Source organism: Trichoderma asperellum, chromosome 2 (genome assembly GCF_020647865.1).
Source record: "Trichoderma asperellum chromosome 2, complete sequence".
Lineage (NCBI taxonomy): Eukaryota > Fungi > Ascomycota > Sordariomycetes > Hypocreales > Hypocreaceae > Trichoderma > Trichoderma asperellum.
This window is the reverse complement of record NC_089416.1, coordinates 2421992-2446228: the sequence shown is the minus strand read 5'-3', so window position 1 is coordinate 2446228 and position 24237 is coordinate 2421992. Positions and strand designations below refer to the sequence as shown.

The window sequence follows — 24237 nt, the reverse complement described above, 5'->3', positions numbered from 1 at the left end:
AAGCTCTGGCTGCATTTGGCTGCACCAATTCGCTCTCGCCACCATCTTCAAATGTTCAATGGCCAACACCAGGTGTTTTACGAAAGTCCCTTTGTCGATGACTCGAATGCGCCATCTAGACGGCCATCTAGAACTCGGATAACGGAGCTGTTGGCAATGGAACAAGAGACCGGTGGATAAATCATGTTACCACCATCAACACCTGCGCAATGCATTCCTCATCGCCAAGTATGATGGTGGCATCGCCAAGTTCCTTGGCTGGCATATTCCTTTTGAAACTCGTCTGCAGCCAAGGTGTCGCATGCTCAATTGCCCTACTGCTGGATCAATCGGTCGCAGTAGTATCGTACGGATTTAACTCATCATCAACGCCAAGTTGTAATTCCCGTGATCGATCGAGACTATACGAAGCTGCGCATGCATCACGTGTGTGTGACATATCGCTACTGCCAATGAGTAACCAAAAGTCAAGTTTATTTTCGTGAACCCAGATGATGCGTAATGTTCATTGCCATTATTATTATATATTTTATATTACAGAATGAGTGTGTATCTATATCCAAGTGCTAGGGATTATTTCGGGTTCCCTTGATCCTTCAAAGCTTGCTTCAGCGCCTTGCCTGCTTTTTCTTGGCGCTTCTTGAATGGTCGGAGAAACATATCAGGAAGAGGATTGACGCTGTTTGCATGATCTGCAGCAAACTCTACGCTGGCGCTCGAGCCAAACTCGCGGTATGTGGTCTGGACTGCAAAGTGCAGCAGATCTGAGCCAACTCCCTTTCCTCGGTATCGCAGCTTCGTGGTCCAGGCGCGGATGATGCCTTGGCCATCTGAGCCAGCCTGCGCAGTACCCTTCTTCTTGTTCAACTTATCTCCCTTCAGTCTGAGAACAAGGGTACCGATTATCTCGTCGCCAAAGACGGCAGTAATGATAACATCTTCCTTGCCATTGGGGCCGGTGATCCAGTCCTTCCAACGAAATTTCTCCGCCAGCTCAAGGTACCTCGATGTATAATATCGCACGAAAGACAGGTACACGATGACGACGCCGCAAAGCATCGTCAACACGGTACCGTAGCCGGCATACAGGTATTGGCGATATACGCCGGCGCACGTGGCTAATAAACCTGCGAGGCAGAGTGGGTTGAAGATTATGGCGGCAGAGGCAGCTTGACGTTGCTGCGCAATGCTATCCGCCACCAGGTGCAGCGCGTCTTGTTTCTCGCGGTCTCGCGTGACCACTCTATATGAGAGCGGCAGCACGCCGTCAAGCGCGTCTTTGGTGTCACTGCTGTCGCTTTTTGGCTTCTCTGCCATGGTTTGTGTGTGTGTTGTGAGAGACATGGTAAGATTTGATGGTGATGGCTGAGCTGAGGGGAAAAAAAAATAGATCCCGGGCTGGGCTTGTACTAGGGTTGAGGCCGATTAGGTGCGAGGCTGAGATGGCACATACAGAAGATCCCAAACCCTTGTTTTCCTGCTTTTCCGCTCACACGATCAAAAACAGGCAAAGAGGAAGAAAACCGCTCAGAGTAAAAATCAACCTTAAAAGTAAGCTGCAGAAGTGGGAGCTATTCCGTCCTGCATGCAGGCTTATTGAACGAAGCTGAAGTGGCGCACACGTGCGAATTTGGAATTGATCAGCAGCTCATCGAGTGGAATGGCCCTCTAGGACAGTGGATTATAACACGATCTTCTACTGAATCGCCGCCAGAAATCGCAGAGATTGAGATGCCTTGGGGCAAGCACGTGGGACAATGCAGGCATGCTTATGCGTGGAGAGCTTTGAAGACGAGGCGAGCCCAGCATGGATCCGGCGCCGGGAGTCGCCACACTCGGTGTCCCTATTAGGCAATTGACCGGATCCGCGCCTGAGACCCTTAGCCTCACCATGTCTCGGTCGCCAAACCAGACGACCGGCAGCTGCAGATAAGGCATTGGCATCCTCACGAGGCAGTATTTTTGGCAGCAAAGAGCTTGCCAAGCCGCAAGTCGGAGCCGTATAGCCATAGTCTTTGGTGGCTCTTGACTCTCGGGACTCCTTGCGCGATGCAGCTAAATTTCAAGCATATACAATTGTGGAGAGGTTCGTCCCCCATACAGATGGGGTTATCTCGACAACGTGCCGATTTGCGAGCCCCCCATTGGCCGATCCTCCACATGCATCGACGCAAACCAGCATAGAAGCCATGTCGGGTCGACCACGCTCTGGGCTTATTATCTACACGTTGACAGGCATCTGCGACCAATAGATTTACTAGAATGGTGTTAGAGTGCCTGATCTTCTGCCCTTCCATCTCCGTCTGTGGCTGCATTCGCGTCTTCCATTATCAGTCTGGCCCGCTCCGAGAGGCAGACCAAGACCAATATTGGACTCGGTCGTCTTGGCTGGGAAAAGGCCCCGAGGAATCGATCCACGATGGATCAAGCTGCCTGAAAAAGATTAAAATTAATTCTCCTTGGGACAGAGATGTGAAGCAGTGTGGTAGTAGTACCTATATATTTCCCCTGAGCCTGTCCCTTGTATCTAGCTGGCCTTCTCTTTCCCCCTTCTCTCCTTGTTTCTCAACCACAAGTGTTCAAGACCGCCCTTGTCTTTTCCTCTTCTCCTAGAAGAAGAGTGATACCAAGCTTCTTTGGCTTGTGTTGTTGCCTTTCATTACATTTTATTACTTTCTTCTTGTTTTATTTGATTTTATAAAAATACAATCACAATGGCCTTCGGAAAGACTTCCGGAGGCAACAGTGCCTACCACAACTATAACAATGATTTTCTCCACGTCCAGGATCTGAACGAGCGCCGCCGCCTGGCCCTTGCTGAGATCGACAAGGCTCCTTTCGGCTGGTACCATGTCCGTGCCATCGTGGTCGCTGGTGTTGGTTTCTTCACGGACTCTTACGATATCTTCACTGCCTCTATGTTGACCATCATGCTGGGCATCGTCTACTTCCCAGGTGTTGGTTCCATGCCTACCTCATCTGACAGCGCCATCAAGCTCGCTACTTCTGCCGGTACCGTCATTGGTCAGGTTGGATTCGGTATCATGGCTGATTTGGTTGGTCGTAAGCGCATGTACGGTCTCGAACTTATTGTCATCATCTTCGCTACCATCGGTCAGGCCCTGACCAGTGGCTCCCCCGCCTGCGATATCATCGGCCTCATCATCTTCTGGCGTGTTATTATGGGTATTGGTATTGGCGGTGACTACCCCCTTTCATCCATTATTACCTCTGAGTAAGTGTTTTACTCTCTCTTCTAGATGGAGTGCTTTGGTGGATGGGGGCTTTGCTTACACTAGTTGCTGTTATATAGGTTCGCCACTACCAGGTGGCGTGGTGCCATGATGAGCGCTGTCTTTGCTATGCAGGGCCTCGGCCAGCTCACTGCTGCTCTTGTCATGCTCTTCGTCACTCTCGGCTTCAAGGGTTCACTGTCCTCTGCCGCCAAGACTGCTGAGTGCACTGGTGTTTGCCAGCTCGCTGTCGACAAGATGTGGCGTACCCTGATCGGTCTTGGCGCTGTCCCTGCCTGCATTGCCCTCTACTGTAAGTGACAAGGAAAAAAAAAAGAACCAATTGACAAGAGTTCCATGTGGGGGGAGGTCGCTAACTTGACCGTGACTCACAGACCGTCTTACCATCCCCGAGACTCCTCGTTACACTTTCGATATCGCTCGTGACGTCGAGCAAGCTGGCGATGATGTCGTTGCCTACGTTACTGGAAAGCGCGAGGGCCACCCCGACGAGATTGCCCGTATCACCACCAACAAGGCTGCCAAGGAGAGCCTCCAGGTTCCCAAGGCCAGCTTCAAGGACTTCCTCGCCCACTACGGCAAGCTCAAGAACTTCCTCGTCCTGTTCGGCACTGCTGGTTCATGGTTCTGCCTTGATGTCGCCTTTTATGGTCTCTCTTTGAACAACGGTACCATCCTGAACGTCATTGGCTACTCTACCAAGAACGTCAGCAACGTCTACGAGTACTTGTACAACACTGCTGTTGGTAACATCGTCATTGTCCTCGCTGGTGCCGTCCCTGGATACTGGGTTTCTGTTGCTACCATTGATACTCTGGGCCGTAAGACCATTCAGTTTGGTGGCTTCGCTATCCTGACCATTCTCTTCATCGTTATGGGTTTCGCCTACAACAAGCTGAGCTCCAACGGCCTCCTTGCCATCTATGTCATTGCCCAGTTCTTCTTCAACTTTGGTAAGTGAATTTTGTGTCAATCTATTTTTTTTTTCCGTCTCTAGAAAAAGCTAACGAGCACGCGACACAGGCCCCAACACGACCACCTTCGTTGTCCCCGGTGAGGTGTTCCCCACCCGTTACCGTTCCACCTCCCACGGTATCTCCGCTGCCTCCGGCAAGATCGGATCCATCATCGGCCAGGGTGCCATCGCTACTCTGCGCACTCGTGGAGCCACCAAGCAGGTCGCTGCTCCTTGGATGGACCACGTCCTTGAGATCTATGCTCTCTTCATGTTGCTCGGCTGCTTCACCACCATTTTCATCCCCGAGACTGCTCGCAAGACGCTTGAAGAGCTCAGCGGTGAGGATGACTATGCCGTTACCCACCACGATGACCCCATCGTTCGCCCCGGCTCTGAGGTCGTCACCATGATCTCGGCCGATGGTGAGTCTCCTAAGGCTCTTGCTTAGATAAAACTTTGCGATGAGTTACGGCGTTGAAGGCGACGAGGTTCTCTGGTTCCATTATTTATTTATTTATTTTTCTTTTTTAATTAGGCTCATGAACCTTACACGTGCATATGAGGTGTGGCTGCAAACGGTCTTGTTGATGATACCACTCGTTATACGCCGGCACGGTTAGCAAATCATTGGACGCTATAAAATCTATATACCAAAAAGAAAAAAAATACCCTCTTTTATATAGTCAATATATACATATATACTTATCTAATACTATCATTCATTCATTCCCTTCTCATGCTATCCTGACTCCCTCCCTCTCCCCCTTACTTACTTAGTGCTACTAGTAGTCCTTGTCTTTCTCGACTTGTCCTGTGCTCGCACAACGGCCCAATAAAGACGCCCGGAACGTGCCGGCCAAGTGCGGGACCCCACACACCAAAGGGCTGGCCACGTGCAGGGTCAGGCAACGGGTCACGATGCCAAGACTTTTTGCGTATCTGGGGATTTACGCGCGTATGTGTGCGTGTGGATCAGATGGAGAGCTTCTCTGCCGATGGAGTGCATATACTACTACTACTAATATGGCTTTTTTTTTATTACTGATGCTGTTTATTTACAGAGGGAGGTTTCTTTCAAGGTGGATCGCCATGTGCATGCTTGCAGCTGTAACGTACGATTTTGAGGGCGTATCTTGACGGCTTTACCGACATCCAATGAATGAATGCCTCCTTGCATTATCTGCGGAGTTTGCTGTGCATATCACACATTGAAACTATTACTACTGCTACACGAATCCAGGCTATTGCCACTCAATATGTAGGCATTGAGCGAGTGGCACCACTGCTGGGATTGTGAGGTGAGGCGGAGCAAACGCATGGTAAGCTTGCAAATGTCTGCCTGGCTTGGGGCATGAATCAAGCTTTTGCAATGACTCGAAGCAGAAATAAAGATACCTTGGGGTAGGTCCATTATACGGGGGTTTTGCTCGTAAGCTATAAAAACATGTGTGCTGTTTTACACCGAATTAAAAGCAGTCAGGAGTATGGCTGGATGAGGTATGTATGTATGCTTGAGATGATTTCTCTTTATACATATATGGACACTACGAATCATGATTCATTTGTCTGCATTAGGGCATGTACCCCCGTTGGAAGGTGAGAGAGAGAATTTTGAAAAAAAAAAAAAAAAAAAGGGAGACGGGAGGATATTTACCACCAGGAGGAGGCAGTGGTATAAGTGAAAACAGAAGAAATGGGAGTATAGTGTGGAACATGCGGTATTTATATTGAGCAAACTTGTTGATGAATGAGATTTGAGGGCGAATAAATTAAATCAAAGCGACTGGGAGGCAATATACGAGGTGGTATGCCAAGTACACACACGATGAGATGAGATGAGATGAGATGGACTTGGTGAAACGGTGGTGGGAAGATGGCGTCGAGACCTTGGAAGCACACATGGCCCGCAAAATGGCAAAATGGCAGAATCAAGGTCGAGTGCCGAGGAGGGGGACGTGCATGCGCATTGCATAAAGAGGGGGTTGGACCCTTGTAGTGAGGCGCATGCATGGCCACATGTGCTAAAGGGGGGGAGTGAGATTGAGATGCGAGCGCAAGCAATGCGTCACTTTCGGCGAACTAGAACGCCAGCAGTTTGACGGATAAAAATACAGGAAAAAAAGGCTCATGACAGGCCATAGGTGTAGAAAAGCTGACGGAGGTTGAAAAGTCAAAATAAAAAGAAACGAGCGCTGTGTGCTGAGCGGGAGCCGCGCGCAAGGCCAGGCCCGTGAACTTTTGGCCTGAAGGTTGATGTACGTAAAAGGCGATACTTGATGCGGTAAGTCCATTGTCCCGCTGTGATGCAATAATTGCACGCGGTAGCCCAGAGTCCGCTGGCAGCAGCGAGAATAATTCCCTCATACAATTGCATATTATCCACAGCTCGGCTGGCGGGCCCCGAGGCCACACGCCAGTAGCGCACTGTGCGAAGCTTGAGCTGGCGGAGGAGGCGCTTGTACCCGCGACTCTGACCGTGTACTTTTGGCTTGGATTTTTCGGGGTCTTTTTTTTTTCTGGCGCCCTTTGATACGTGTATTATTGCCTTTTTTGCGAGATCCATTTCGGCCACCAGAAGAAAAACCAACGCTGGACACCCCCCCTCCCCTTTTTTTTGGTTCTACCCTCCTCGGGCCATTCCAGATCTGGGTGATGGTTTTCATTTTTTTTCTTCTGGGTTGTTTCACGCCCTCAGCCGCTTTTTTTTTTTTTTCTTTTTTTTTTTTTTTCTCGGGCTTGCCATGTCTCCAACTAGCTGGTTTAGGTAAGCTGAGACGGCAGAGACAGACAGAGGCTCAGCATAAACGCCTTTTCCTCTTTGTTTTTTTCTTCCTAGTTGGGATAATAATGAGCTGTATGCGGGAATATACGTTATTTCACTTACGAAATACCTTGCTTTGCCCTTCTCTCTTCTCGACACGCCCCCCTTTTTTTCCGTCTATACATGGGGGTGTGTGTGAGTGACAGAGCTGGGACGCTGCGTTGTCGACATACCACCTCCATACATGGCCATGTATTTGCATCTGTAGGTAATATCATGTAGTGTGCGTGTACGCAGTACTGCGCCCTATCAGTATGTAGCTTTTTTGTTATGGATGTAGTTATTGCCTTGCCTATCATGGCCTGGCCTGGGGGGGCCAGAGTTATCGCGGACAACCCCAAACCCTAGCCTAGGGCGTGGGAACGTGTTTGCTTTATTTGGTTCAAGCTGAATGCTGTGGTGGCGACAAGGGGGCCCAAAGGGTGTAGGAATTGAATCCCTCACGTAGTTGAGCTGCATGCAGGTGCTATTGGTATCATAGCCCAGCTGTCTGGGTCAAAATTTTTGTCTGTCCTGACCGCTCAGACTCAGTTGTGCATAAAGCCGGCCTCTAGTCCTCTGCTTTTTTTTTTCACTTACTTCAGGTTCACACTTCTTTCACCTCCTTTTCCTCTTCCTCCTTCCATCAAGCTCTTCTTCGCTTTGTATCAAAACTTGCTGTGGGAAAAAAAAAAGAAAAAGACGGTCAGTTGGCTTATACGTGGCTCTCTGTCCCTCCCCCTGTCTGGCTTGTTTCAATCAAAGTTGCCCAAGAAGACTTGAAAAAAAATCAAAAGTTCATTTTCTTTTTTTGAATACTTCTTTTTTCAATTTTACCCCCTTTCTTCAATTTCAATCATGCCTGAAAACATTGCCCCCGAGCCGGACGAAAAGGAAGCCAACGACCTCCGCATCACCTTTAACGATGTTACACATCCATCAGGCCGTGTTGGCCGCACCCATACGAATGACCGCGAGCAGGGTCTGCCTTTGTCTCGCAAGAGGTCTATGAGTCGCGGTTCGGTCAATAGCCGTCGCGATCTGCCCTCTTCGCCTTACTCTGGAGTCCAGATTGAATATCGTACCTTGTCCATTCACGTCTCCGAATCTCGCCAAGTCGATTCTGATAACTTGCCTGATATCAAGGAGAAGAAGGACAACAAGGAGGAGTACTTCTCCAACTTGACTTTTCATGAGCTCGAAGTTGATCAGCTCTGCCAACAGCTCAATGTCTCTCAGGAGATGGGTTTGTCGGAGAGTGCTGCTGCACTGAGAATTCAACGAGATGGCAAAAACACGCTCCCTCACCCCAAACCGAACTATCTGAAGAAGCTTCTGATGTACGTCTTCGGCGGCTTCTGTTCCGTTCTGTGGGTGGGCGTCGTCATCTTCTTCATCTGCTGGCGCCCCCTGAGCAATCCTCCTTCTCCTACAAACTTGGCTCTCGCTATCCTTGTCCTCATCGTCATTGTCCTTCAGGCTGGCTTTTCTGCCTTCCAGGACTGGTCTACTTCGCGTACTATGAATTCCATCATCGATCTCCTGCCTTCAGATGCTCTGGTGTGTCGTGATGGCCAGCTGATGAAACTCAAGGCTACTGAACTTGTAAGCGGAGATATTGTCCACCTGCAGATTGGCAACAAGGTGCCTGCGGATATGCGTATCATCAACCATTCTGGAGACCTTCGCTTTGATCGTGCCATCTTGACCGGAGAGTCTGATGAAATCGATGCTTCGGTTGACCAGACGGAAGAAAACTTCCTGGAGAGTCGCAACATTGCTCTGATGGGTACTCTAGTGGTCAACGGCAGCGGTGTTGGAGTCGTTGTTCTGACTGGTCCTCGCTCCGTCATGGGTCGTATTGCAAAGGCCACTGCATCAGCAGAAGAGCGACCAACTCTCATCCAGAAAGAAATCACCCGATTTGTCTACATTATTGTTGGCCTGACCATTGTTCTCGCTCTCATCATCCTCTTCACATGGCTTGGATGGCTGCGCAAAGATCATCCCGATTACATGAACGTTGTGGCCATGCTCAACAATGTCATGGGATGTGTCGTCGCTTTCATTCCCGAGGGTATGCCTGTCGCGGTTGCGCTGACTCTTATGATGGTGGCGAGACGCATGAAGGCTTCCAATGTTTTGCCCAAGGGTCTTTCTACTGTTGAGACGCTGGGTTGTGTCAATGTTATCTGCTCTGATAAGACCGGCACTTTGACCCAGAATCAAATGCATGTCAACTCCATCGCCTTCCTCGACGAGCCTATTGCTATTCAGGACCTCTACAACAGTCTCTCTAGCGACAAAGTCGATGCTGGAATGAAGAAGCTTCACCAGGCTGCTTCTCTGTGCAACGATGCCACGTTTGAGCCATCCACTCTTCACCTCCCCGTTGCCTCTCGTACCATCCAAGGCAACGCCACAGACGGTGCTGTTCTCAGATTCTCTGCTGGCGCTCCTACAAGCAACGAGAAGGCAGCAGACCAACCCACCAAGGTCTTCCAGATTCCCTTCAACTCCAAGAACAAGTGGATGCTTACAATGTACAAAATCCCCTCTGAGAGCCAAGCGACCAACGAGTTCCAAGTTTTCGTCAAGGGAGCCCCCGATGTCCTCCTGCCATCCTGCACAGCCTACTGGTCTCGCAAGTCAAAGTGTGTTATGCCCCTCGACGGCCCCGCAAAGATTGCCTTCAAGGAATACCAAGACAAGTTGTCCAAGAACGCTGAGCGTGTTATTGTTCTCTGCATGAAAAACATGACTGTCGACGAACCCATTGGCACCAACCACTTTGGCGATGAAGTCACTAGCCGAGCCACCGAAGATCTTACAGTTGTCGGCATTCTTGGTATCACTGACCCCCCTCGCCCGGAGACCCTCAGCACTGTTCAAGAGTGTCGCCGTGCTGGAACTAGATTCTTCATGGTTACTGGTGACTACGGCCTCACTGCCGCTGCTATTGCTCGCAACGTCGGCATCATTACTAGCGAGAGAGATCCCGATACTATCGCCACCATCAAGGCTAACAACGACGCCGATGCCGTTAAGAAGCTCAATGAGGCCCGCATTGCTGGTGAATGCCGCAGTCTTCTCCTTGAGGGACAGAGTCTTGGTAGTCTCTCTGATGAGGATTGGAGTATTGTCTGTGAATATCAAGAGATTGTTTTTGCTCGAACAACGCCTGAACAGAAGCTTCGTATCGTGGAAGAATTCCGCAAACGAGACAACGTTGTGGCTGTCACTGGTGACGGAGTCAACGATGCGCCTGCCCTTCGCGCTGCAGACGTCGGCGTCGCCATTGTCTCTGGCAGTGATGTTGCCATCGAGGCAGCTGATCTCGTCTTGCTCGATCGTTTCGACTCCATCATTGACGCCATCCGTCTCGGCCGTCTCGTGTTCCAAAATCTGCAAAAGGTCATTGCCTACCTGCTCCCTGCCGGTAGTTGGTCTGAGATCTGGCCCGTTATTCTCAACGTCTTCTTTGGTGTTCCTCTTCCGCTGAGCTCCTTCCTCATGATCATGATTTGCGTCTTCACCGATCTGTTCCTGTCTCTTTCCCTGATTATGGAGAAGGAAGAGTTTGATCTCCTTTCGCTGCCTCCTCGAAACCACAAGAAGGACCATCTTATCAACTTGAAGATCTACGGCCAAGCATACCTCTTCACTGGTACTGCTGAGACCATCTGTGCCCATTCCATGTTCTTCTTCTATATGTGGAAGGCGGCCGGCATTCCTGTTCACCAGCTCTTCTTCCTTTTCGAGGGTTACACCGACGGCTTCCACGGCTACACTCAGGATCAGCTTAACCAGTTCAACTACACCGGCCAATGCGTTTACTTTGTTACCCTTGTCATTCTCCAGTGGGGTAACATTCTCTCTGTGCGCAACCGCCGTCTCAGCATTGTTCAAGCCGATCCGTTCACAAAGAAGCGTCGCAACCCCTGGCTGCTCCTCGGCATGCTTATCAGTCTTGCCATTGCTATTTTCGTTACTGAGGTTCCAGGCCTCCAGACATTGTTCCTCACGGCGTCGGTTCCCATTGAGTTTTGGTTGATTCCTATTCCCCTGGCTCTGGGTATTTTGGTCCTGGATGAGTTCCGCAAGTTGATTGTTAGACTCTTCCCTAACGGACCTGTTGCTAAGGTTGCGTGGTAACCAAAAAGTCTTCTCATTTTTTAATCGTATACCCCAATATTTTTTTTCTTCGTTCGTTTATTTGCTTGGGTACCACGTTTGCTTATGTACGCGATTGATTTTGTTTGATAGATTGTACAGAGAGGTACGAGGTGGAGGGGGGTTTCTAGAAGTATATAGTATATAATGACTGCTTATGACAGAATATACGACTGACTTTGATGATGATTGCTTATACAAGTATCCCAAATCTTGACAATTTGCATATTTGCGGTGAATATCATTGTAAATAAAACAGCCTTTTTACTACACATATATCACTTACCTGTTGAGATTCTAGAGTGTGTTACGACCTGGTTCACCGTAACTACGAATCCCTTAATGGCAGCTGGTTCCGTTACAGTAACTGCTACAATAGTGGTTATTGGCCTAATCTTTTGCCCTGTTGGCTCAACGGTATAACGGATCGTTACAGAGTGGAATATGTTATTTTTCAGTGGTTTATATCATGTACCTAGATTTAAACGAACGTTGGTCTGTAACGATTCCTGGCATATTTGTACCTTTTTTAGGCAACTCAATATCAAGTATCAGTATTAAAGTTATCTGAGTTGTTACAACTCTTCCATGGCAGACGCATGTATTCCTGTTCCAAGAAACGAATGCTGTGATCCAGACGCTAATCCCAGAGAGTGCTGCGTTTATAGCGACATCTACAATAGACCATCTTGCATAACGCAAATTGCTGAGAAAGCACCATAATGGTTTTGTGAGTAGTACTAAATATCATTTGATGAGCGATGAACCGAGACCAGAAGATGTACACGCCTAATCACAATGCAATGATTGTCAACAGGACTGTTTTGTCTTTTTTGAGCGATCTCGTCCATATAGCCGCTAGTTTTGTCAAAATGGATCATATATAGCCATCATTTTCAAGTGATCCTATACTCCCCCCTCTTAAGTATATCTCTCCTTCGCGGCTTCTATGTTGCCCAAATCGCAATATCCTCAATCTGTCAAATGCGCTAGGTGTCATAGTTGGGCGAATCAATGTGACTGATATCACTTCTTCTTTGCTAATGGGTGGGGTGGGTACCAGATCGCAACATGTCCACAAGATTGTTATCCTCGAGCCAGATCGTAACGCGATTAGCATGGTTGGCGTTTAATCTCATAGCTAAGGAGTTAGCATTGCATGTAACAATCATCTGATAAAGAATTTATATAATTACAAAGAACTTACTTGTGAAGTAGGTTGTTGCAAATGACTTGATTGCTTCTTGGAGGACAGCAAACGCTCTTGACTGGAAGCGAATACCAGGCTTTATCTCGTCGGGTATGTCGTGAACAATCCGTTGGAAACCTCCTTCTGGCGACCGAAAACGGATAAATTTCTGAATGTTTCTAATTTTATGAAGCTTATGATCTATTACAGTTAGCAATGACGTTTCCGTATACGAAAAAAACAGAGCATAAGATGGGCTCTTGTAACTCACTTCTTGGCGTCCATGATTCTCTCGAGCGACGACGGCAAATACTTGCAGCGAAGCTAGCATTTTTGTCGGCTCTTAGTTTATAACGAATGTTTGCTTCAGATAACAAGCCCTTCCCCACGGGAGGCCATGTGAGGCAGCATCCGGAGATGTGTTCGTCATATTATGTGGTCTTGTTCGTAGATTGCAAATGGAGCAAAGAGAGCTGCCTCAAATGAGATTGAAAGAATTCGTAAATAGATGAAAGATAGTGCTATTGGCGGTCAAGCGGTATTTCGCTGGTAGTATTTTGATATGAGTGGCAGTCAAGTAGCTGCTGGCAGCTGTCAAGAACGTACAGGCCTAGTGCAAGCTTCAACGCCAACCCTTTTCCACATTTCGTTCGCAACTTTCTTGTTTCCTTTGTTCTACTTTTCTCAGACTTCTATAAGTGCCTACACAGTCATCTACATCTATCAAGGCGCCGAGCATAATTGCAAGCGCGGTCCGCTACCAGAGCAGCATAAGCAAATAGCGGCCTGGCCCGACTGCCCTCATACGAGAGAGATCGCGTATGCTCATATAGCTCCGACGTTAAAAATTCTAGATGAATGATATTGAATTGTTTACTGGATGTTTCTACTCAATGTTGAAACGTACACCGTTTGATGGTTCCACATATCAGGCGCTGCAGGTACTCCGACTACGTGTACCCGGAAAGGAGAGTAATTTTACAATGGCCAATATTGTGTAGCAGCATCAAATCCTCGTTCAAAAATGGAATCAAGCAACGTTTTGTGTCTGGCATCAATATTTTATTTATCTTTGGTAGAGAGCTATACAGCTAAGAGAGTGACTGAGGCAGCAATGAACGTAGAGGTGCCAGATCTGTATGCGTCTACAACGAGCGAAGACGCAACCACGCATATGCTCGGCCAGAGTGGCTGAAGGCTGTCTTGATCAAATTAGGCTTTGATGCTAGGTGGAAGTCGACGGAAGCCGCCTCGGCAAGCAACGTCGCACTGCAGTTCAACCATGCGCTTCTGGTCGCCGGTAGGATCTTGAGAGTCAGCCTCAAGCTCCCAGCTAAGGAACTCATTGGTATAGTTGGACTTGAACTGGGCATCAAGGACGCCGAGCCTCTGTCCATACTTGGTGACCTTGTTCCAGTCACGTTGCACGTTCTTCAAATCCTTGGAAAAGTATGCGAAGCTGCGCTCAAACATCTTTCGGTTCAGCTCAGTTCCCATCACGGGCTTGAAGTCAATGTACTCTGCCCAGGCCTTGCTCGGCTCAGCAAGCACAAAGTCAGTAGCCTTTTTAACAGCACGAAGAAAAGCGCGGACTTTCTCCGGGTTCTTCTCAATGAAGGACTCATTGCCAATGTAAAGGATGGTGCAGAAACAGCAGCAGCCCAATTCAGCGAGTTCATCAATGCGGAGCATTTGGACGTCTGTCTTTGGGCGGCCCTGCTTGTCGAGCCACTCCTCAAGCTCCACCATCTGAACATTCTCCAAGCCAATACCAGCATCAATTTCGCCAGTGATGATAGCCTTGGAAACGTTCATTCCGCAGCGAACGGCAGTATAGTCTTCTGGAGTGAGACCATAGTGAGAGGTCAGTTCGTCAATTTGGATTTTGCCGAACTCGCCCACGTAGCCAATCCGCTTGCCCTTGAGGGAGCGAAAGTCAGTGGTGATGCCCGACTCCTTGAGATAAATCACACCAGTGAATGGCTCGTCAAGGAGGCTACCAATGGAGAGGACAGGGAAACCACGGGCTTTGGCCTTGAATAATTGTCAGTAAACAGTCAGTGTACTCATTGATGGAGGACAATCTTACAGCAAGAGTATGAATCATTGCTTTGAATCCGAGATCCACTTTACCAGATCCGATGATCTCAGTAACATCCTAGTAGTAACAATAAGTTTTCTGTATCATTGTGTTGAGAACCGAACAAGTCACATACGCTAGGGTCATTGGGCTCCAAGAGAGCGACCTTGATGCCTTCTTCCTTGAAATATCCTTTCGCTTGAGCGAGGTACAGCGGTGCGTGGTACGGGGTAGCGTGCCTGTGTCTTGGTTAGCTCAATTGGCCCGACTCAATTGACGAGGATAAGTCTGACCAGTTCGTCAAGAACGTGATCTTATCCGTCGACATTATGGATGATCGAGCAAAAAGCTACGTGGGTTAGTCTGCGCAAAATGGTACAAGGAGAGCAGGGGAAGCCCAAGAAGCAGATCCTTTCGCTGGTATTATCCAGATCAAGTTCGCCGGTATTTCTCAGATCAATCCGCCTTATCATGTTGTCTCTTCTCTAATACTACAAACTAGGTTGACATCGAATGAATCGACCATCAACGAGTAGATAGATAGAAAGAAAGAGACAACACAATACAGCAGATCGAACACCCGGATGCTTGCTCAGTCTACTTTACCTCGATGGCTGGATAGTTCCATTGCGACAGGTGACATGACTCCTTGTAGACGCGTGTCGTACCAATGGATTTTTTCAATGGGATTGTTATTTTGTGCGATCGAAAGCTTGGCAATTTGGAAGCAAAAATGAGTTGTAAAGAAGAAAAGACGAGGAGGGGTTCGAGAGCAGAGTCAAAGTTTTGAAAGACTTACCCCTCAATCTCACAGTGGGTATCAGTTATGTCATAATCGTGGTTCAGATATCGCGCATAGAGTCAAGGTTGTTCCATGGCTCCGATAATATCCGTGATAATGAAGTGATATTCCCGTGGTGGGCTGTGCTGATAGGATGGAGCTAACGTACCTTTTTGGAGCTGTCATAATAATGAGTAGCTTGAATTGATAACCAGCATTAGGAAAAATCTTTTTTTATCGTGTCCATGCGCCTTTTTCACAGCGAGGAATAGCTCTATCGTATGCGATGAATATGTATACTGTAGTCTATTTTTACACGTAGCTTTTTTGTTTTGGCAGTCCTGATTATATACTTGTGGAATTAAGTAATCTCTTAGTATCAGGAAATCTGGCGTGATCAATTTATAGGTCGTACGTATCTAGCATAACTTGTATCATTCATTTTGAGCCTCCCATTCCATACATTTATTGTGGCGGTGATAATCAATTTGCTATTGCTGATCCAACTGTTCCTGAACCTGCTAATGTCACATTGGGGCATGGAGAGTTGAAAATTGACGGGTGCACAAATTGTGCTTTGGGAGCATTGTTCTGACCAAGGACTATCAATGAGTCCGTTTTCTGGTTGAACTGAGGCCACCCAATGCTTCTAAGCCCAGACGATGGATTATTGCTGAAGGAGTACCAGGCGTGCTGCATCAGCTTCGTCAGACTCCTCTGGTCCGCAGTTGTAGGCAAGCCACTGACATCTGCTGACGCTCCAAAAATCATGTGTAGGTCGACTCCATGATACGCGCCGCTGGTAGGGTACAAACGAGTATTGTTCCAATCAGCCATGTATCGGTAAGCCCAGGCTGGCACGCCATGAGCTCGGCGAGCACTAGCCTGGTGAGAAACGGGGCAGGTGAAAGACTCGAGGAGAAAAGACGCGACTTGGGCATCCGTCGGTATGATTCCGGCGGCATAGGCAGGGATACGATAATATCCATCTTCATCATGGTTGTTTCCCAGCAGCATGGGCACCTTTGCAAAGCTACCAGAGCTGGTTAAGTTGACATAATCCGAAAACACAATCTCCTCATCTGGCATTGGGTAGAACGCAGGAATGGAACGCAGGACACTGGTGCTTGGTGTAGGCTTGATGCCGGCTGCGGCGGCTTTGATAGCTTGCCAATCTGCCTCACGCATACAGGCCATGACATCGGAAGCAGAGGCACAGTTCACAGCAGCCACAACAGTATCCCAGTTCTTTTCAGGGACACCGGGGGCATTGACGGGAAAGCTGAAAACGTTGCCCGAGTGCGCAATGACACCGTTGACAATGGGGTCCTTCTCGTATGCATAGGTCCAGTAATCTACCGCCACACCACCGGCGGACTGGCCAGAGATGGTAATCCTGTTTGGATCGCCGCCGAATTGCTTGATGTTGTCGCGTACCCATTCAACAGCGGCTCGCTGGTCGCGGAGCCCGAGATTTTGAGTCGAGCCTGGGGCACCCGGGAAACCAAAGATATTGAGTCGGTAGTTGACGGTGACGACCACGATGTCCTCGGCGTCGGCGAAGTATTTGCCGGTGTAAAAAGGGCTATCGGTGTTTCCAATGGTAAACCCTGCTCTTGTGTGAGTGATTGAGAGTCTTTGCTATCAACTCTTACTTGAAAATTGAAATTACTTACTGCCGCCGTAAAAGAAGACCAGCACGGGCTTCGTTGCCTTCAGTGAATTCTGCGTCGCCTTCGACCAAATGTTCAGAGTAAGGCAGTCCTCGCTCTGGGGTGTGCCTGCGGCCGAGGCGAAATAATTGACAATCTGCTGCGCTTGAGGCGTGAATCCGGGATAGGCCACAGGCTTTGAAGGCGTCAGAGGACAATCAGCTCCATAATTGGTCGCCTCATAAGAACTCTTGGACGTGATCTTAGCAGGTGGCGCGAATCGCAGGTCTCCAACAGGTGGTTGTGCAAAGGGAATGCCTAGGTACTCGATAACGCAGTCTGAGTTGGAAGCAGCGTGGCCTATAACTGGGCCGTTGGACGTCGAAACGGTGAGGAACCGCTGTGTGTTACATGTGGATGCTGTGTCGTCCACGGAAGCAGTTGCGGCAGTGGCAGCGCTTAGGATCAAGACCGCGCTCTTGGCCTTGAAGAAAAGCATGGGCGCGGTGGAACTGAGGCGGGCGGAGATGTATTGGTGAGTCGCCGAAGCTTGATGCGCCTGCTGTTAGCCAACGAGTGCCCATAGTATCTTCATCGATATATAGCTCTCGGATATCTGGTTTGTCATGGATTCCAGATTTTGCCCACCCCAGTCCGATGTGCGGCGTGGATACGGCGGCTCATGGATAATTCCAGCACCCGTCGTTTGCTAAACTCCATGTTGATTGCCCTTGACCAGATTAAAGGGCTCGCAGCTACAGCCCGATGCAGTAAGTACGCCGCCAACTGTTTCTGCAGGTACAAACATTGCTATATAATATCTGAGTCAACTGTGGAGGCCCCAGCTCCAGAATGCGGTTAAATAGAGCTCGCTTTGCGTTCGCCTTGGTTGGTTGATGCGAGTACCTACTTCGGATGTGCATGCAAAATCTCGCGTCCTGAAGACTTGCCTAAACAATTGGCAGGGATATTCATCGGCCAACATTCTCCAAAAAAAGACGGAAACAATCCCCGCCGGAAGCTTGCGAATTTGCAGTCAAGAAAATGTTTGAGCAATGATTGCATCCTGGACAGCGGTACTCTGTAGTCGGATCAATATAGCTAGAGCAAGTATGAAGCAACGATGGGCCCATCCGTATGCAGGTGCTAAGACCCTTGTATGCCGATTTCTACCAAAACTCCCAGTTGCTTTGAAGTTTGTTTCTTGCAGCATACCAATCCTCGCTCTTCTAAGGACCAATTGAGCCGGTACCCTCGGCATCGGAAGCATCCTAGTAGCCAACATCGGCGGCCCAGCGTACATACAACTAGATGTACTAATCCTTGTTCTTCCCAATGCTATAATAAGGAGTCTTTCTCGTATGAGCATTTGTCATAGGCAAGGGCCGATTAGGTGCTTGGAATATGGTACGTCCAAGACAAAACTGCGCGTGCTCCTTGAGATATTTTACTTCTCATTAGACACAACGACTTATACCATCAGCTAAGAATACTAGCCGCAAGTTAGTAAAATTGTGCGATAACTTTGAAGTGGGCTTTGGTTCACGGACAACGGAGATGTAAGGCAGCCATCTTTCTAGGGGTCAAATTAGCGCATTATTGACTGTTTGGGCGTCTGGCTCCTTGGCCTCTAGTCCCTGAGCCGCTGTCAAAAGAATTAGAGTTGGCGATTAACTCAGCTCATCGGCTACGCATGAGTCGTGCAGTGCGTAAACGCAAGTCAGTCTATTGCCGGCATGGGGAAGAGCTCTCTGGGCAGGGCGACACAGAGGCATCATTGTATCCCCTCTCGTAAATTCACTTGTACAAGTACAACGGAGCCTCATGATTGCATGATTCTGAACCAACAATCCTTCCTAACCACTGCACGGTTGGGTTGCTCTCTTGGCTGAGTGGAGACAATGGAGTCGGAGCCCCGGTTCAGCTCCCTGAGCAATGCGTGGCCCTGCCACTTCGTAGTAGAAGCGGTTCTCATCAGCACTTTTCTTTGCAGACAAAAGAGCCCCTGACAGGCACTGTGGATGGGGCCGAATATGTTCCGAGAAATTCAAGTAAGACAATCATCTCGTCACAAGCGAAAGCCCTCGTATTTAGTGCTCCGACTAACTCCAATACAAAAAGCACTGAGTTGCTTTTAGTTCATCCATATTGCCTGTAGAGCTGTAGTGAGAGTGTTCCGGAGTCGGTATATACTGCTGATATGCGAAGCGAAGGGACTCCTGTTCTCGCAACAAGAGAAACACATGAGGTGGATATGCCTCTAGGCTGAACGCATATCTCTTTTCTCATCAGTACATATAGAACGATTGCAGAATGCCACTCGACCTAGTGTATGCGAGGAAAGTGAGAATTCTACCGATGGTCCCTGATTTATTAGCATTCATATGGAGTATACGCAGCCTTATTCAGCTACTACAGTATTCCCTCATTAAAAAAAGCACAAGAGACTGCCTCATTTCGCCGAGTTATGAGGCATGCTCCACTTGCTGTTATACCTGGGCAGCTCAGACCTGCTATTGTTCCCACCGACAGCCTGAAGCTGCAGGCTGATCTTGTGAGCATAGCACAGACCATTGAAGCTGAATCTGCCGACTAAGAGAGTAGCGTTAAATATGTTGGTACAAAACAAAATCTTCCTAGCTGCACTGGATGGTAGTGTTACTCAAAATGCCATTGCTGCTCTTCGGTGGATGAGTTTTTTCTCTCTGGAGATTGATGGCATCTGACGCTCACATTGATACAAGCACTCAAGGGGTAGCACGTCGTATGTGATCGGCAACGGTAAATTATCAATTCCAGGAGTTTGCTTATCGTGACAGGCTCAGTGCTCTCCTTTCAAGGTATCCGAAAGTCACACAGCTTTCCTCTTCGGGAGAGCGGCCTTCATCTTTCGACTTTTGGATCAATACTTGTAACCAGAGTCTCAGAATTCAGGTTTCTAACAGACTAGGCACCTGGATGCTAAGTTCGTTGCCTAGCCATGTATCTCGTTACCGAACTTTAGTCGAAGTTACAACACAACAGCAATCCACGATGGGACCAAAGGGTATGGGCTTCCCTACTGACGGAGTAGACAATCATGGCTGGAAGCTGCACATTACATCTTTGGTGATGATTATACTTGCTGGGTTGGCTGTTGTTGTTAGATGCATAAGCCGAGTATCTCTCTACAACTTTGGTGCTGATGATATTGTGATTATCATTTCATTGGTGAGCACCCTCCCAACTCTGCCATATTCTGAATTTCAACAGCAATAGACGTTTTCTGATCTTTCAATGACTTGGTTCCTTCAATTTAGCTGTTCTCAATCATTCTCTCCGTTGCTGTTCAGCTTGCAATTGGAAATGGTTACGGTATGCATAAAGCTGACCTCACCGCCATTGAGCTTGAGACGGCGCTCCGGTGGTTTTTTATCGCCCAAACGCCTTACAAAGTAACCATTTGCCTCAATAAAGTGGCCACCATCTTGCTCTACCTGCGTATATTTGTTACGCAAAAATTCCAGATCGCTGCCTATACTGTCATGGGAATCATCATCGCTTTGACCATTGGAGCTGTGGCATCAACGATTTTTCAGTGTGTGCCAATTGCGGGTGCCTGGAATAGGACAGTTGACGCAAAATGTATTAACTCGGACATATTCTGGATTGCATATGCTGTTATGAACATCTTGACAGATGTCATGGTTTTGACTCTTCCTATTGTACCCATTATGGAGCTTCAGCTGTGCATACGCAACAAATTGATGATATGCGCCATCTTCTTGATGGGTGGATTGTAAGTTGACCTTTTCTCGCGCATCTATAATAAATGCTAATTGCTAAACGCTCTTTCCGTAGCGTTACTGTCACATCTATCCTCAGAGCGGTGTCTGTACAGAACTCGCTTGCCAACAAATCCGATAACACGTGGAGCTTTATCGATCGCGGAATATGGACGTTAATTGAGGCGAACTCAGGCATTATCGGTGCCTGTCTTCCTGCTCTCAGGCAGCCATTAGCTCGGACGTTGCCTCATATCTTCGGTTCAAGTGTGAGGAACTCTAATTATGAAGACGATAGAGCACTAGGCAAAGGGACCTTTGCTCTATCCAGCCTACCTAGACAAGCGGCTAACCCTGCTTTGTGGCGTGGAGGAGGACGCGGCCGCCAAGTCGTATCCATTTCCGGTCCTGGAACAACATTGGGGAGAAAAAGTGATGAGCTATGCATTATCAGAGAGAGTGTTAAAGAAAACGGTAGTAGTTCCGAGACGCTGATTGCTCACGATATCTCAAAAGTTGAAGTTGTGAGAACATCATTTCACGTAGACACGAAAAGCTATAGCGACGGCAAGGTTGTCACATCAAGGTCTTAATAAAATGATTTTTTTTTTAACTTTGAATCATCTTGATTTTTTTTTCTCCATACGCAGTAGTGGCATAAACGAGGTATATGCGGTTCTCTTTGTTTAGTTTCTGATAACTAGCTTCCAATAACATCAAATAAAACGAAAAAAAAAAAAGACCGCGCTTGCCCTCTATCCTATATATATTATCAAAAAATGCCAATGCAATCAAATACCATGCATATATGGATGACATTTATGCTGAATAGAGCCTCTCGAAACTGAAGTTCCACGTCGACTTAAGAGCGCCTCCTCTGGCTGACGATCCCCTTGCTCCAATATGCTGAAAGGCACTAGGCACAAGCGCCCACTTGTCAAGCTCAAGGCTGTCTGCTATCCTTTCGATAGTAGAATCAGCAGGAAGGTCAAAAGGGGGCTCTTTTAGCTTCTCTTCAAGTGTGGTGAGATGCCGACTTGGTATAACTAAGCTCTGGCTACAACAACCGTACCGCGGCATCTCTTGGACGCCGAACGGTAGTGGACTGACTGTTAACCGACCAGCCATAAACCCTAGCCCAATAAATAAGGGCATCCATATGAAAAGTATATTCGCCATCAGAAATTTCGAAACTTTGGAGGTTCGCTCTTTGGCAGAGGGCTGCGCCATGTGGTAGACATGTCGAATGGCAATCATGGCTCCCGATACGGCCACGTATATCAAGAGAATATTTCGTATATAAATAGGCCATTCCTCCGAGTTCCAGCCCATATAAGTCTCGGTGTAAAAAAGTCTGAGGTAAAGCCAGTCTCGATCTTTGGCAACCGCGCGCTCGTTTACTTGTGGTGTTGCGTCTTGAAGTCGCTGGAGCCAGTCTCTCGCAGCAATAACATCATCTTCGACTAGGATAAAATATTCGGAGTCGTTTTGACGACAGATTTCAGAGAGCACAGAGTAGTCGCGTCTTACTCGTTCGTCTCTGGCCGCAAATTCGGGATGCCGCGGTATCGTCTGGTAGCCATTTTCAGCAACTAGGCCCTTGGGCGTATCCTCATGAACCACAACGGTGTCGGCGATTGCATGAAGCCAATGCTGCCCGAATGCTGAATTCACTGTCGCATCGGTATCGGATAAAAGAACAACAATATATATTGAATTTCGTTCTTCGGCTGTCAAGGTATCGACGAGGGACGCTGCTGTTTTAGCGAAAAATTGCGCGCGCTCTCTTTGGAGAGTTGGGATGCCGATACAGTATGGCGCGGCGTAACCAAGACTCTCTTCTGACCCTTTTAATAATCTACTCTTTTGCGACTGACTTGAGGCGAGGAACGCATCGGCTTCCTGCTCCCTTACAGCAGAGTAAAGCGGCTGATACGCGGCATCCCAGCGAAAGAAGAATGAAGACGGGTCGTAGTAGGTAGTCTGTTGAAGGTATCGGAAAGTAATAAGCCAAATTAAGCCAAGAACAAAGTTGATCACCCGGAGATCGATAATAAAACGTGAGAACGAAGGAGATGATTTAGTCATTAGGGCATTCTTTTGCTACGTATGCCGAGCGAGGGCCAAAATGCTTTAATCGTCTGTCCGCAGGCAGAAAACAAGATAACAGGAAAGGAGTGGTTTTGTCAGAGTTCCAAAGCTGGCAAGGCACTACTAATATGAAAGACGCCTCGCAGGGATCTTTCTTACGATGATTCAACTCCATATTATAGCCTAAAGCGTCTCCACGAAACGCGGCCATTAATAGGACTACTACTATATTGATTGCAGACGGGGGACGGGACTAATCATATAAACGATAACCGAAGGAAGAATTGGTAAGCGCTAGCCTGCGGGATATCCATGTTGACTTCTTGGCTACAGAGTCTGGTGTGATAATACGCCACCAATGCTCAAGTATCTGACGTAGACGAGCTGTCAATCCAGAGCATCACCTGGTGCTTCAAGTAGTATTATTCGTCCGCCCTGGAATAACATGCAGAAAAGGGGCAGTACTATTATGGCTCTAATACCTAGTGTTTCTTAACCATCGTCATGTTCTGCGACCAGCCCGCGCTAGTACCCATAGTCTGTAAGAATTTGCACGTATTACTATATGTAGATACGAGATGCTAAGTACTCCTTCGCAAGAGGTGCGTTTCAAAGAATAGAGTGGAGGAACTGGTCCGGAACACCGGCACTCGGAAAAAAATAAATAAAGGTCTTATTGCAGCCAAGAAGTCCATAGGGCTGCTCTATGTGTCGTGATGTCACAACGGGCTCAAGCTGTATCAACCCGGAAGTCATCTCCTAAACAACTCGAGCGCTGTCCCCTTTTGCCAGGAGAGAAAAAGTCTGCCTGCAGCTGTTGAAGCGCCTAGTTACGCCTAGTTTCATGCTGCCAGATTTCCTGGACCGCTTTGTGTGCGGGCCTTGCCGGAAATATTGCCCCCGTTCAGGGGAGTAGACGCCCGCCACCTCAGCTAAGATTACCCTTGCCCTCATTACGGCGTAGTAAGAAGAGCTAATACGGTCCTAAAACTCATTCGGCATTGACGCCGCCGGCTACAGCGGCTTTTTGTTTACTTGGCACGCCGTATCAATATTCTGGGTCTAGATCACGCTCGCATTCCCGCAAGAAATTCAACATGAATAATGAATACTGACTATACTTTCCAATGGCTGTAATATAGCATTGTGAGTGGCAATACGGATGCTTCAACTGAAATATCAATGTACTTATACATGTATATTTGACCGATCTACGTGATCTACAAATATGCTGGATGAAATAAGCAGCTGTTAGTGGTTGATGCTAATGAAAGTTAAAAGCTTATTCCATGCATCACAGCGCGCTGTGACATGTTTTGAAAAGCTAACAGTGATATCTCACACCATCTTCGTTGACGGCTCCTTGTTTTCCTGCATGTCAGTCGAAAGCGCGCTGCTATTCAGATTTCGCTCGGCAGCGTTCTGTTATACTTTTCTGTTCCTCATGCCTTAACTCCTAGCCTTTTTACGATGGATACAAGCGTTTTGTGCGCAG

General features: G+C 48.0%; 8 protein-coding genes across 8 annotated transcripts; 3 read left to right on the top strand and 5 right to left on the bottom strand.

Moving 5' to 3' along the window:
- Positions 1 to 445: 445 nt before the first annotated feature.
- TrAFT101_003122 (uncharacterized protein) lies at positions 446 to 1905 on the bottom strand. Its single transcript, XM_024907661.2, has one exon. It carries the CDS (start codon positions 1342 to 1344, stop codon positions 574 to 576), a length of 771 nt encoding a protein of 256 aa, XP_024764249.2. The 5' UTR covers positions 1345 to 1905; the 3' UTR covers positions 446 to 573.
- An 809-nt stretch (positions 1906 to 2714) lies between these two features.
- Positions 2715 to 4660, top strand: PHO5 (acid phosphatase pho5; the record flags this gene model as incomplete). The annotated part of the gene is made up of 4 exons (XM_024907660.2): positions 2715 to 3235; positions 3314 to 3546; positions 3629 to 4207; positions 4278 to 4660. 4 exons carry the CDS (start codon positions 2715 to 2717, stop codon positions 4658 to 4660), a joined length of 1716 nt encoding a protein of 571 aa, XP_024764248.2.
- A 2863-nt stretch (positions 4661 to 7523) lies between these two features.
- TrAFT101_003120 (uncharacterized protein) lies at positions 7524 to 11367 on the top strand. Its single transcript, XM_024903502.2, has one exon. It carries the CDS (start codon positions 7871 to 7873, stop codon positions 11165 to 11167), a length of 3297 nt encoding a protein of 1098 aa, XP_024764247.1. The 5' UTR covers positions 7524 to 7870; the 3' UTR covers positions 11168 to 11367.
- Positions 11368 to 12225: 858 nt separating this feature from the next.
- TrAFT101_003119 (uncharacterized protein) lies at positions 12226 to 12659 on the bottom strand (the record flags this gene model as incomplete). The annotated part of the gene is made up of 3 exons (XM_066126782.1): positions 12226 to 12326; positions 12393 to 12553; positions 12646 to 12659. The coding sequence occupies 3 exons, from the start codon at positions 12657 to 12659 to the stop codon at positions 12226 to 12228; spliced, it is 276 nt and encodes a 91-aa protein (XP_065982889.1).
- Positions 12660 to 12901: 242 nt separating this feature from the next.
- On the bottom strand, positions 12902 to 15254 carry NMT1_1 (glycylpeptide N-tetradecanoyltransferase). The gene is made up of 5 exons (XM_024906163.2): positions 15061 to 15254; positions 14748 to 14803; positions 14591 to 14693; positions 14464 to 14532; positions 12902 to 14408 (listed from the first exon to the last, which is right to left on the bottom strand). The coding sequence occupies exons 2-5, from the start codon at positions 14780 to 14782 to the stop codon at positions 13587 to 13589; spliced, it is 1029 nt and encodes a 342-aa protein (XP_024764245.1). The 5' UTR covers positions 14783 to 14803; positions 15061 to 15254; the 3' UTR covers positions 12902 to 13586.
- Positions 15255 to 15476: 222 nt separating this feature from the next.
- TrAFT101_003117 (uncharacterized protein) lies at positions 15477 to 17857 on the bottom strand. Its single transcript, XM_024901764.2, has 2 exons — positions 16912 to 17857; positions 15477 to 16845 (listed from the first exon to the last, which is right to left on the bottom strand). Exons 1-2 carry the CDS (start codon positions 17384 to 17386, stop codon positions 15719 to 15721), a joined length of 1602 nt encoding a protein of 533 aa, XP_024764244.1. The 5' UTR covers positions 17387 to 17857; the 3' UTR covers positions 15477 to 15718.
- A 2063-nt stretch (positions 17858 to 19920) lies between these two features.
- On the top strand, positions 19921 to 21244 carry TrAFT101_003116 (uncharacterized protein; the record flags this gene model as incomplete). Its single annotated transcript, XM_024898727.2, has 3 exons — positions 19921 to 20097; positions 20187 to 20665; positions 20728 to 21244. The coding sequence occupies 3 exons, from the start codon at positions 19921 to 19923 to the stop codon at positions 21242 to 21244; spliced, it is 1173 nt and encodes a 390-aa protein (XP_024764243.2).
- TrAFT101_003115 (uncharacterized protein) lies at positions 21244 to 22906 on the bottom strand. Its single transcript, XM_024907659.2, has one exon. It carries the CDS (start codon positions 22737 to 22739, stop codon positions 21471 to 21473), a length of 1269 nt encoding a protein of 422 aa, XP_024764242.2. The 5' UTR covers positions 22740 to 22906; the 3' UTR covers positions 21244 to 21470.
- Between the last annotated feature and the right edge of the window lie 1331 nt (positions 22907 to 24237).

Coding starts and splice junctions, on each gene's coding strand:
- NMT1_1 (XM_024906163.2), bottom strand. CDS start 14,782: ATGTCGACGGATAAGATCACGTTCTTGACGAACTG. Junction 14,533..14,590: donor TGGAGCCCAATGACCCTAGC/GTATGTGACTTG, acceptor TGTTACTACTAG/GATGTTACTGAGATCATCGG. Junction 14,409..14,463: donor CAATGATTCATACTCTTGCT/GTAAGATTGTCC, acceptor CAATTATTCAAG/GCCAAAGCCCGTGGTTTCCC.
- TrAFT101_003115 (XM_024907659.2), bottom strand. CDS start 22,739: ATGACTAAATCATCTCCTTCGTTCTCACGTTTTATTATCGATCTCCGG.
- TrAFT101_003120 (XM_024903502.2), top strand. CDS start 7,871: ATGCCTGAAAACATTGCCCCCGAGCCGGACGAAAAGGAAGCCAACGAC.
- TrAFT101_003117 (XM_024901764.2), bottom strand. CDS start 17,386: ATGCTTTTCTTCAAGGCCAAGAGCGCGGTCTTGATCCTAAGCGCTGCC. Junction 16,846..16,911: donor GGTCTTCTTTTACGGCGGCA/GTAAGTAATTTC, acceptor ACACAAGAGCAG/GGTTTACCATTGGAAACACC.
- TrAFT101_003122 (XM_024907661.2), bottom strand. CDS start 1,344: ATGTCTCTCACAACACACACACAAACCATGGCAGAGAAGCCAAAAAGC.